This window comes from Camelus bactrianus, chromosome 6 (assembly GCF_048773025.1).
Source record: "Camelus bactrianus isolate YW-2024 breed Bactrian camel chromosome 6, ASM4877302v1, whole genome shotgun sequence".
NCBI classification, from domain to species: Eukaryota; Metazoa; Chordata; class Mammalia; order Artiodactyla; family Camelidae; genus Camelus; species Camelus bactrianus.
The window spans coordinates 32,818,587-32,831,507 of record NC_133544.1 but is presented as its reverse complement, the minus strand read 5'-3'; the positions used below and the strand labels follow the sequence as shown (position 1 = coordinate 32,831,507).

The 12,921-nt window shown below is 38.4% G+C and overlaps 1 protein-coding gene across 13 annotated transcripts in view; it reads left to right on the top strand.

Moving 5' to 3' along the window:
* SYNE2 (spectrin repeat containing nuclear envelope protein 2) overlaps positions 1 to 12,921 on the top strand; it is a 288,295-nt gene that overhangs the window by 210,810 nt on the left and 64,564 nt on the right. For all 13 annotated transcript variants that reach the window (XM_074365411.1, XM_074365410.1, XM_074365419.1 and 10 more), the window contains 9 exons: positions 380 to 499; positions 1,634 to 1,834; positions 3,321 to 3,494; positions 5,070 to 5,201; positions 7,700 to 7,896; positions 8,819 to 8,951; positions 9,963 to 10,145; positions 10,559 to 10,705; positions 12,337 to 12,513. In XM_074365411.1, the coding sequence (XP_074221512.1) occupies positions 380 to 499; positions 1,634 to 1,834; positions 3,321 to 3,494; positions 5,070 to 5,201; positions 7,700 to 7,896; positions 8,819 to 8,951; positions 9,963 to 10,145; positions 10,559 to 10,705; positions 12,337 to 12,513 (1,464 nt within the window). The remainder of the gene's footprint in view (positions 1 to 379; positions 500 to 1,633; positions 1,835 to 3,320; positions 3,495 to 5,069; positions 5,202 to 7,699; positions 7,897 to 8,818; positions 8,952 to 9,962; positions 10,146 to 10,558; positions 10,706 to 12,336; positions 12,514 to 12,921) is intronic.

Sequence of the window (12,921 nt, the reverse complement as noted above, 5' to 3'; positions counted from 1 at the left end):
AGCAGACTGTTTCTAAAGTAGTGTGCAGCTGTACAGTGGCATATTATGTGTCTGTTTAAAAGGATCCAGATATGTCTGTACTGATTTGAAGAGCTGATGAGGAGCTGATACTTGAGGAAGGCAAAGTGCAGAGCAATGATGTGTGCAGTCTGGCGCATTTAAGGATGTGTGTGTAGACCTCTATTTGTACATGATTGGAATGCGTTAGGAACAAACTGTCAGCTGAGATCTCTGGGGAGAGCTGGAGAGGAGGGAGGAGAAATGGGGCTTTCATTTGTCCCCAATTCTTTTCTGTAATGTGTAATTCTTTTTAAGTGAATATATATACTTATCTAATTTATTAAAGGGTTTTACTTTTGTGTACCATCTCTCACTTCAGAAAGAAGATGTGTATACAGTGGAGCTGCAGAACTATGAAAGCCGAGTGGCAAAACTAAGAGATGAAGGGGAGAGGCTTCACTTACCTTATGTTCTGCTACAAGAGGTTTACAAATTAGAGGTATGTCTGAGCAGAAGACATTCAATCAGTGAATTACCATGGTTATAAACAGTGAGACTTTCTTTAGTCCACAAACACTAAATGCTAGAGAGGGCATGGAGAAAAGGAAACCCTCCTACACTGCTGGTGGGAATGTAGTTTGGTGCAGCCATTATGGAAAACAGTATGGAGGTGCTATAAAAAACTAAACATAGAGTTAGGGGGGAGGGTATAGCTCAGTGGTAGAGTGTGTGCTTGGCATACACAAGATCCTAGATTCAATCCCCAGGACCTCCATTAATGTAAATAGATAAATAACCCCCCCCCCAACAAACCCTTAAAACAGAGTTGCCATATGATCCAACAGTCGTACTCTTGTGCATATGTCTGGAGGGAATTCTAATTTGAAAAGATACATGCACCCTAATGTTCATAACAGCACTATTATAATAGCCAAGACATGGAAACAACCTAAATGTCCATGAACAGATGATTGGATGATTGGATAAAGAAGTTGTGGGGAGGGGTGTATGTGTGTGATGGAATACTACTCAGCCATAAAAAGAACAAAATAATGTCATTTGCAGCAACATAGATGGGCCTGGAGATCGTCATTCTAAGTGAAGTAAGCCAGAAAGAAAAAGAATAATACCATTTGATATCACTTATATGTGGAATCTAAAAAAACAGACAAATGAACTTATTTACAAAACAGAAACAGACTCACAGATATAGAAAACAAACTTGCAATTACCAGGGGGGAAGTAGGAGGGGGTAGGAAGGGATAAATTGGGAGTTCAAGATTTGTAGATACTAACTACTATATATAAAATAGATAAACAACAAGATTCTACTGTATAGCACAGGAAACTATATTCAATACCTTGTAATAGCCTATAATGAAAAAGAATATGAAAGGAATATATATATATATTTTTATATATATATATTATATACATATAATATATATATATATAACTGAATTGGTATGCTGTACACCAGAAATTAACACAATGTTGTAAACCGACTATAGTTCAGTTTAAAAAAAAGTGTAAGACTTTTTTCTTCCATCAAGGGAGTTTGGATTTAGTCTTCATTTGGATTATTTTCATGGCTGGATGAAAATGTTTGTGCACACCTGCTCTTTCTTTTCAGGATGTACTTGACAGTACATGGGGAATCCTGAGAACCAGATACACAGAACTCAGCAGCCCTTTTATCACTGAGAGCCAGCAAGATGCTCTGTTGCAAGGCATGGTGGAACTGGTGAATATCGGAAAGGAAAAGCTTGCTCATGACCACTTACACCAGACTAAAAGTAAAAATGCCTTACAGGCTCAAATACAAAATCACAAGGTAAGACACCAGCTCATATCACCTTTTCATCACTCTACATCTTTCTGAGTGTGAACTGAGAGTGTCCATTTTCTTCCTTGGTGAAGTGTGCATCGTTCCTTCATTCCTTTAGCAAACATCCATTAGAGTGCTCACGGTGTACCAGGAACCCTGCTAAACTGAGAATATGATTGTGAATCAAAACAGAGATAGTTCCTTACATTTACGGAGCTCTCAGTTGATTGAGGAGAAATATTTGTGAAGGAGTCATTCATGCAAATTTAAAATTAAAATTGGAGTATGTGTTTTGAGAGCGTTTAATAGAGGGAATTGAATTTAGCAGGTTAGGAGAGGCTTTAGTACGAACTGAGATCAAAAGAAATATTTAAACACGTAAGTGTGTATCTATTGCAGTGCTACAATAAATCCTTTCATTTTCCATTCATTTCATTAAACAAAAATCTCATGATCACTGACAACAGATAGCCATCTACGTGCTGATAATAAAAATGTGTGGCATAGTTCCTACCTTCATCAAGCTGAAGTCCAGGCTTTTGATAAGTAGACCTTAGTCTAAGAAAAATTCAAAGGTAATATTGTATAAAGGATGGAGAGGAAGAGGAGGAAGTATGTTAACTGATATCTGCAGTGTGTCAGGCCCTGTGCTAGGTGCTTTTTATAAACCCTTCTGTGTACCTTTTTCAAGGAGTAGGAGAAGGGATTTGCCTAATAAGAGGCCCCCCCCAAACAATGAGAGGGGGCAGCCGATTATAAATGGAGAACCATGTGAAGGGAAGCCTTCCTCTTTAAAGGTCTTAAAGTGCTTTTCTAGGAGTTTTTCCAGCTGGAATCCCAGTAGACCCCATCAGAAAGTTCCCTTTAGCCTTTTACTGAGTAGACGTTAGAACCAGAGTTTAGGAACCCCTGGCTATTGAGCATGTGAGTTTCTTGGGCTCACACATCTATCCATCCAGTTTATCATCTTGAAACTAATCAGCCACATCAGTGTCCACTTTTTTGTAAAGTTTCTTAACACTTGGAATAACTGATTTAGGAAAATCTCACTGGAAATTTAAACTGACTAAATAATGTTTGCCCTTTAATATGGACTATTATGTGGAAAAATATTACCTAGGATAATTTTTCTTTCTCTATGATTTGTTTGTTTGTTTTTTGGCAGGGGGAGGTAATTAGGTTTATTTATTTATTTTTAGAGTAGGTACCGGGGATTGAACCCAGGACCTTGTACTTACCAAGCATGCATTCTACCACTTGAACTATATCCTCCTGCCTCTTTATGATTTTTTAAAATGCTGTTAGTGCTCAAAGATCAAGGATACATAGGCAGTTTTTATTTTGTTTTCTCATATGTTTGACTCTACATGGCTGTCCTGGGATTTTGGATTAAAAAGCAAATATGACAATATGAAGTGTTGAAATAACTTGGCTTTTAAGATATTTCACAATGTAAAAATAAATAAATATTAAAATCCTTTTGATTTCATAGCTTTTTTTCCAGAAGCTTGTTGCTGATATGCTGTGGATCCAAACATACTCCAACAAAATGCTTCCTTCCTTATTGCAAAAGAAAGAGACGTTTTGGGCAGAACAAGTAAAAGAAGTTAAATTACTAGAAGAAAAGTCACAGCAATGTGGAATGAAGCTGCAGAGTTTGTTGCAGGTATGTGGCTTACATAAACTTTGTACTTAAGACAGGAATTCTGGATTTTCAACCACCACTTCCAGGTATCGAAAAACAAGCACCTAGTATTGTTACCCGTCAAAACAGAGCAGTGAGGGATGTGGAACACTGTTCCAGCTCTGATTGCTACTCCTCGAATGAAATATTAGCTAAGATTTCTAATTTGTCAATTAGGGGTGGCAGGGGTGGCGCAGCACCTTTTTATCCTTGTAGGTGTGTGTGCAGATAAGCAAAATGGAGAGCACTTCGAGATCTTCAGTGAGATCATTTGGATGAAACAGTGTTTCCGAAACTGCTTTCCTAAGAGGGCAAGCCCAGGTGATCTGTTGCTGATGTGGATTTGTGACAGTCTTGCCCAGATTCAAATTAAAAACTTAAGCTTACATAAAGCGCTTTCTCAATTTAAAAATTTTCCCTTTAACTTCTTAAACACAGTGGGTGTTAACACATAAGGGAAATAAATAAAAAGCAAAGAAATACTCAACTTTTAATGTGATAATAAGATATGGTGTTATTTTTGCTAATAAAATTAATTTTCAAATTAGTGTGTCAAATTGATATTCATAGTAATAATTCATGGTATTTTTTAAAATAAGACTCTGGAGGGGAGAATATAGCTCTGTGGTAGAGTGTGTGCTTAGCATGCACCAGGTCGTTGGTTCAATCTCCAGTGACTTCATTTAAATAAATAAATAAGTTAAAAACCTAATTACCTCTCCCCCCACCAAATAAGTAAATAAATCAATAAAATTTTGAAGTTAAAATTTTTTATTTAAAATTTAATTGATTTAATTTTTTTAATTAAAAAAATGACTTCATGAGCCCAGTGAGTACCCCTAACAGCCAGGTGACCCACTGTTTCACTAGATAAGAGAGTTAGTGGGGTGGTTAATTTTCCAACAGGTGATAGTACTGTGCATAAGTCAGCTCCATGGTGTGCTGAGACCCTCGGGTGGGCTTCCATGGAAACGAAGAGGGCGAGGGCAAGGCAGACTCAGCCTAAGGCAGTAGTCCTCCCCTGACGAAGTGTAAGCCTGCACTTCTCACCCAGTGGAATTATGCGTCAAGCAGCCCAGTAGGGTCACGGGTTGGGTAATGTTTGTTGAGTCATGTTCTGTGGACTGGGGACTGGAGCAGGGAAGGCGGAAACAGTCTAACAGGAACTTCTGTTGAAAAAGTCTTTAGAAGTTAGTCCCTTCCTTTACAAATGAGAGAAAGGCTCTCTCACAGCTCTGCGTCCTCACAGAGCTGTCTCCTGAGAGTATCCCTTTCACCTAGTCCTGTTACTCCCTGCTCGATTTGACGCGACAAGCATTAACTGCTAATTCCAACTGGATTTTTTAACTTTCTCAACAAAGGCAGTGGAAGTGGAATTGTTTCCCACCAGACACTGAGCTCTCACTAGGTGAGGTTGTATCGCGTAAACTCCTGGGATCTGTGCTTTAATTTTGTATGATCTCAGAGTTCATTTTTGTGTTTAGGATTAATTTCATCATTGTCTGAAATTAATCTAGAAAAGGACCCCCCCCTGATCTTGTCTTCTTGATTCTCTAGAAATGGGAAGAATTTGATGAAAACTACGCATCTCTTGAAAAGGACCTGGAAATTCTTGTATCTACGTTGCCCTCTGTGAGTTTGGTGGAAGAGACAGAAGAAAGATTAGTGGAAAGGATTTCATTTTACCAGGTATTTTACTTCCATTGAAGCCGTCAGAGTTATGGTCTATAACATTTTGCGTTTTTATTGCGTTTTGACTAAATTGCCTGACTTTGAATCGGTTTGAATTGAAATGAAATGTCGTTCATCACGCAGCTCACAATGAGACATATTCAGGGAAACTGCAGATTTGCGTGTGGGCTCCTCAGCATAACCATGTCTCACGTGGGATCAGGACTTGCTTTGAGTCCTGGCTCTCACTTGTCAACTTTCTTTCCCTAAGCCTCAGTGTCTTTATCTGTAGAAGGTAATCGAGCTGGGGTTCTACCTGTCTCTGGAAGTGAATGTCAGTGGGTGTGGAAATGAGGTAAAGTATGGAAAGAACTTTGTAAAACATGGGCCTCTACACATATTTTGAGTATAATGACTGCAGTGAAGCCCTAACTGGACATAGCGCATGAGATGGACAATGATCTGTTACCTGCCACCAGTGATATAAAAAGCCTTCAAACTTGACATTTTTTTTGTGCATAACATTCAGTATTGTTATTATCAAAGTATCTGTGTCTCAAATTTCAATGCCATAGAAAAGATAAAGCTTTTGGTTTTCGAGTGCCATTGAGAACATGATCAACAAGGTAGAAACAAGTTTCAAATCTTCTCAACAGAAACTTAAAATACTTAGTTTTAACTTTGGAATGTATGTAGTCAGAATCTGAGCTGTGCGGCCAGAGGTTGCTATCAAATATCAACTTTAAAACTCAGAAGCAGATTTGTTGCCTGACCAGCCAGGATGGAAACTGAAAACATGAAACACTTGGCAGGGCCCCACCATTCCCCAGAGACATTTTAGCTCCTATAAGGAACATTTTCCAGAGGCTGGAATGCTGTAGTTATGCTCTCTAGATGTCTTGAAAGCTGCAGTTAACCTCTTTGCCATCTTCTCATATTGAGCCTAACTCAGAGATAAATCTGAATCCTCTGGGGGCGAGAAACTGCTGTTTAATTCTTTGTTAGCCTAGGGCTACAGAAGGTACCATCTGCACAGCTAGAAGAATGCAGTTGAAAACAGCCTTTTAAACATCATTATATTAGGAAGCAGTTTGTATTAGCCAACCTGATACATATCTGATTATTTCCCCAAGAATGGCCCTATACCTTAAAATAAAGCCAGTTATTTTGTTAATTTGAAATATTATAAAAAATGAAATAATTGTTCTAAGAATTTTTAAATGCATTTGCCAGACTGAAAGAAGACAGGTATCTAGTAAAGCCCATCTCACTTGGCGCATTCTCTAGATTGTTATTACTCTTCTGCATCATGGAGAGCTCTGTGTGTATATTGATCGGTGGACATCTGTGGGCCAGGGAACGTAGTTGGTCAGTTGTGTGACATCTGGAGTTGAACAAGCCATGTTCCAATGCCGGTTAGCACCTCACAGGCCAAGGGACCAATGTAGTCTGACATCCTGTGTATAAAATTGGGAAATTAAAACTTTTCAGAGCCGACTCGAGAGGGAGTTGCAACTAGAAGATGGAGTTAGAATTTTTTAGTAATTTTTAAAAAGACTTAAGTTAATTGGAAAATCGCACATGTTGTGTTTTGATCATAATTTATTTCTTAAGATTAAATTTAAATAACTGTCAGGATACATGTCATTAGCTGAGCCCAACTGCAGAAGATAATTGCCTTTCGACAGAGCCCTCTTCCGGGGGTGGGGGGGTCATTGTATTTGCAGTTTTGAAGAATTTTCTTTTGCTTTTCATGAAGTTGGATTAGCAATGTGCTGTTTTAATTAATTCTTCTAAAGTTCTCTTTCCTTCTCTTTCCTGACTCTTTATATCCAGAAGTTTCTCAAAATGAGTTTTCCCCTACTATTTGGGTCTAAAGGATGATGAAGAAATTTTTTCCTATTGATCCCCTTCATACCTAAGTTGCAATATAAAATCCTTCTAGGGGCCAGGCAAAAGATGGGAAATAAGGGATGATGATTGGGTGGACGGTTGGAGGGCTGGTGGGGACTGCGGTGGAGGAGAACCTAGGAGAGCAGGCTGTTCCTGCACGGTTCCTGCCAGTCACCACATGCGGATGCAGACCCCGCTCTCTAGATCGTCGCATTTTCCCCGAGTCACAGGAAATCCTGATTTCTATGTAAAACTTCCTGATTTTTCAGAATAATCTTCCAGTCACACAAACCCTGTCTGCAAGTTAAATGGGCCCTGTAGACTGCCACCTTTTTTGTTTCTAGATGGAGGAATTAACTGTCAGATCTAAATCTGTAAATTCTCATTTTCTGTTGCATGTATTAGTCTGTGCCATAGAAATGCACTGGTTGGACAATTTCACCCTGAAAGATAATTAATAATTCATAAATCCTATTTGTCCAGCCAGACTACAATTCTTGAGGGTTAGGAAAGTGTTACTGTTTCTTCAGTAGCCTCTACTGTAGATTTTTCATGAAGTATTCATAAACTGATTGGCTGGTTTCATTTGTAAATAATTTGTTCTGTGACTTTATTTTTACTAGCAAATAAAAAGAAACATTGATGAAAAGCATGCCCGGCTTTACCAGACTCTGAATGAAGGTAAACAGCTGGTGGCATCTGTGAGCTGTCCTGAACTCGAGGGCCAGATTGCCAAACTGGAAGAGCAGTGGTTGTCCCTGAACAGAAAAATTGATCACGAGCTACACAGACTACAGACACTTCTAAAGCATCTGCTCAGGTATGTTTTCTTAGGGATTGATTGGCATCAGATTTTGCTGTGGAAAAAGACCTCAGAGGGATCCTGCTGCCGATCAGAGTTTACATGCGGTCCTCCCGTTGCATGGTTTTTGACAGTCTAAAGCAGTTGGGTCCCTCTTCCTGGCTAAATGGGATCTAAAGTCTCTGTTGTTGGTGTGTAAGACTCAGGATAATTGGTAGTGAGTTCCATGGAAAATAGAAATTATGTTATAAAATTATACACGTTACCTTTATATTATGATGTTGCTCTTTCTTTCACTCTAACAAAAATATTTTTAAATTTAAAAAATAATGTTAGTTAACAATAGTTTGAAAAGTCTTTGGAGTTCTTCAGATAATTTTTTTGCTTTAGCTGATCAAAACTTGAATTCCTTGAGGGAGGCAGAAAACAGAACATTTAAACCTCATTCTCTTCCCTGCCTCTTAGGGGAGCTGTCTTAACCTAAAGACATTTAGAAGTTACAAGAGGGACAGCATTTTGCTTGCATATTTTCATCACATCAAATAAATATGTTGGTAGGCAGCCAACAGCAGTTTGCTGTTATACAACTTATACAAATGCTGATTATATTTTTACTACACACAAATCTATGGAGGACATTTGATGAATAAAAATAATCATTGTCTTTACCGATGAGTTTACTTTTGTGTAGCTGTAATAAATTTTTTAAAGACTATTTTAGACTTGAAAATGCCTCTTTGTTCTTGATTAGTCATAATAATCATAGAAGATGCCAAGAGCATCAGATTTGGGGCCCAGGATGAAATGAGGTATAGTCCTTAAAATCATGATTTTCCTGAATAATAGAGCTGGACAACACAGGAAGACATGTAGTGAAACAGAAGAAAATATGTGAGTGATGTTTATTGTTTCTAATTTCCTTTCTCTTTGCTCCTGTTAGTTATAACAAAGATTCAGATCAGTTAACCAAGTGGTTGGAATCTTCTCAGCAAACTCTGAATTACTGGAAAGAGCAGTCCCTCAATGTGTCTCAGGACTTGGATACAATCAGAAGCAACATAAACAGTTTTTTTGTAAGTTATAATAGAATAAATATCAGGGGAAAATTATGAGAGTTGGTGTGATAGTTTCCATAGTCATTCGTGGATGAAGAGTAAGACTTGGGCTAATAGCAGCTGCATTCTTCAAACTTAGAACTACTTGTTTATACTGTTGATTTATATATTTATAATAATGATAAAGTATATTTTTAATTGACCCTAAAGTATGTATGTATGTATGTGTGTGTGTGTGTGTGTGTGTGTGTGTGTGTGTGTGTATAAAAATTTAAAACTTGCTCTGACATGGGGCATGTTTTACAAGTGCAGAAAAGAATTCCCACCCTCCCCACCAAAACCTCATAGGATAATTAATTCATAAATGTTAGTTAATAAATACATGATTTTAAAATGTTATGTACAAAATTGATTTTCTACTGAAATGCTATTGTTCTATTATACTGATTTTTTTTGAAGAAAAGAAAGTGTTAACTTTTGTAATATAAATTATACTTTTGAAACCTTTTTGTCTTTTCCCCTAGTGCTTCTTTTCTCTCCACTTTTCTCTTCTCTCATATTTTGTAGCTATGATTTCTCACTTTGATATTAAAATGTAAAATATTTTAAAATATACCTAAACAACCTATAAGTACACAGTGAAGATTTCAAATATTTTAGTTAAAATTTTGTTGCATTTAGTTCATTTAATATGAACTTTGTGTTTTGTTCTATAGTTTCTTTTTATAAAGTTGAAATGATGACTTGTCTATTTTTAAAAATATTGATCTACCAGATGATAAGCCATTCAGGGGGCAGGAATTCCATCTCTTTTATTCCCCCTCATATATCCAATGCCTGGAACAGTGCCTGACACTTCATAGGAAAAATGTGTGTGTGTTTGTGCACAAATATGAGCATGTATACATGTACACAAATACACATATAAATATTTACTATTTGAATTGAATTGAGTATTCTGACCCTTTGTTACTCCATGCCATATTTAACTTTGAAAAGTTTCTAAATTTTAAAACTGTTTCCTTTTAGGAGTTTTCAAAGGAACTTGATGAAAAGTCCTCCTTGAAGACTGCAGTTCTAAGTACTGGGAACCAGCTTCTCCACCTGAAAGAAGCTGATACAGCTGCACTGAGAGCTTCTTTAGCACAGTTTGAACAAAAGTGGACAGTGCTCATCACTCAACTTCCAGACATTCAAGAAAAACTTCACCAGGTGAGTATTTAAAGACCCAGCATTCGAATTAGCATTCACTTGTTAGCTTGCAACTCTTCTAAAATTATTTCTCTGACTCAATAATTTTCATTGACACCACCTATTTTTCTCTGGCACCACTGAATGTAGGTCTTAATTACTGGACTCTCCTCCAATGGGATCTTTCTTAAGAGAAATCAGGCTTAATTACTTTATTTCCCAGTTTATCTGCACCACTGTGTTAGTTTATGTGAAGGTCATTGTCATTGTTTTGGGGTCACTTTTTCTAAGCTTGAATGCTGGGTTTGTTTTTGTGAGTAACCTGCATAATTATGTAGCAAGACCTTTTATCAAACCAGATATCATCTTTAGTGATGCCCTGATTCATTTTGTTAACTGCAGGTAATTAAATGGAAATCATTCTGTTTTTGCAGCTTCAGATGGAGAAATTGCCGTCTCGTAAAGCAATCACAGAAATGATTAACTGGATGAACAATGTGGAACATCAAACTGCAGATGAAGGTTCCGAGCATTCACTGAGTTCTGCAACTCAAGTTAAAAATCTTCTTCAGAAGTACAAGGTAATTATACAAAAGAGCCAGAAGCCCTTTCATTAAATAAGAAGGCAAGTCAGTCAGAAGGGAAATACTGAAGAGACACATGGAGGATATAATTTAGAAAAATTACTGTAGGATGGTGGATTGATAAGCTGGTATACTTGTTCTTATTCTGCCCACATTCCTTTGGTAGCTCCTGCCACCACAGGACAGGATCTGAGCTTTTTAACTGGCCCTGGCCTCTCTCTGCCTCTCCAGCCTCATTTCCCCACATAAACCCGGGACTCTGCCTGAACCAAAGCCTTTGCAGTCCCTCGACCCCTTTCAGTGCTCTCCCCCTCATGCTTTTGTACGTGCTGTTCCTTCAGCCTGAAATTGCAGTGTCCCACTTTTAGCTGTAGACATCCTTTTAGTCATCCTTCAGGAGTCAGCTCCCCGACTCTCCCGGACAGATCAGTTTACTTTCCAGGATTAGATGTCTTCATGGCACTATCAATAGTTCCTGTCACCGAGTATTATAATTATTTGGTTACTTGCTTGTCTCCCCACCTTGACTTAGTTTCTTGAGAGCAGGGGCCCTCTTTCACCCCCTTGAAATAGCACACCTAGCCCAACACCTGGCATCCAGTGGGTGTTAAATAAACGTTCTTTGAATGAGAGAATGCATAAGGAAAAGTTGATATCCTTCTACAAATAGAGAGGAATGTGGCCTTCTCCATGATATTTGATTTCAAGTAGATTCAACTAACATTTAATAAGCCACACACAAACACTTTTGTGTGCTGGGCAAGGTTTGCCCCTAGGAACACAGATGAATGAAGACCCCAATCATTGCTTTCAGAGACCTTACAGGCTGATGGATCTAGCCTCTGGTAGGCAGAAGATGAATGGCTTAATCATAAAGCATGATGTTAGCAAGGATTTTGTCTCTATGTCCTGTCCCGTCCTAACTTCAGTGAATGGTAGAGTCTATAGAAGGTCCACACATATGTATTCTCTCAAGATCTAGTAACCTAGCGCATACCACTTAGTTTTCCCCCTGGATGTTTCCAGAGTTGGTGCTGGAACTTGCCAGGGTAAATCCAAAAAGTATTGGGCTCGACAGAAGCATGCTTGACCCTGGGAGAGTTTAGGATTGCTGTAGAACTTAAAGTTATTCAAACTGGGAGGGCTAGATGGTCCTCCGAGGAACAGAGAAGCTGGATGAACTGTCAGAGTTCCTTAAAGGTGTCCTGGGTTTTCTGGGAGAGTCATAACTTCAGGCTTCCCATCCTGCCGTTTCCATGAGCCCACGGGATGGCTCTGAATTCCAACATAGCTCTTGGGAGGCCTCTCACAGGAACCCTTTGTCACTCCCTGGGTCCTGATTTGGTTTCTATGATGCAACTACCATACGTGGTACCACCTTTGACTTTTCAGTCTATTTGAAAGGAGTGAGTCCCTCTGTTCCCAGGAATGTGGAATTCCTAAAAAGTCTCTCCATTCCAATAAAGCAGACACCTGGAGGAGTTAGGGGAGGGTAGAATGTAACTCCAGACAGGTGCCCCTTGATTAGTGGGTGGGAGCTTGGCGCCCCCTAGAGTGCACAGAGGGAAGGTCCAATTCATCTCTCCTCAGTTTAGGCTTTGGTTGTTGAATTTTGGTTTTTGTTTTAGGAATTTAGAATGGAAATGGACTACAAACAATGGATAGTTGATTTTGTCAACCAGTCATTACTTCAGTTAAGCACCTGTGATGTAGAAAGCAAGCGCTATGAGAGAACAGAGTTTGCAGAGCACCTGGGAGAGATGAACCGTCAGTGGCACCGGGTCCACGGGAAGCTGAATAGAAAGGTGTGCTCATGAGTCACAGTCTGATGTATGGTTTGGCCTTTGCAAAACACCACTTTCTGAAAAATTTTAAAATACATTCATATAGTCAATTTATAGTTAAGCCTAATAATCAACTCATTTCTAGCCCTTTTTAAGTCCTACGTTTCAGCAGTCTCTATTGGCCCATATAAGAGTAGCAAAGAGTTTTTATATTTCTTTGCAATTTCTTAGTGGGAAATTGAGTTAGGCAAGTACTAAGGAGAAATTTTCTTTTAAGATGTTGAGTATTACGTGAGGCACCTAAGTGGTCAGAGATTTTGATTTTTTTCTGTGAAAGTAGATGTTCAGAAGCAGCAAAGCTATTTCAGCTTCAGAAAGATTATATAAAGGAAGGAAAATGTGTGTGACCTTTTGGTAGGTTTTCATTCC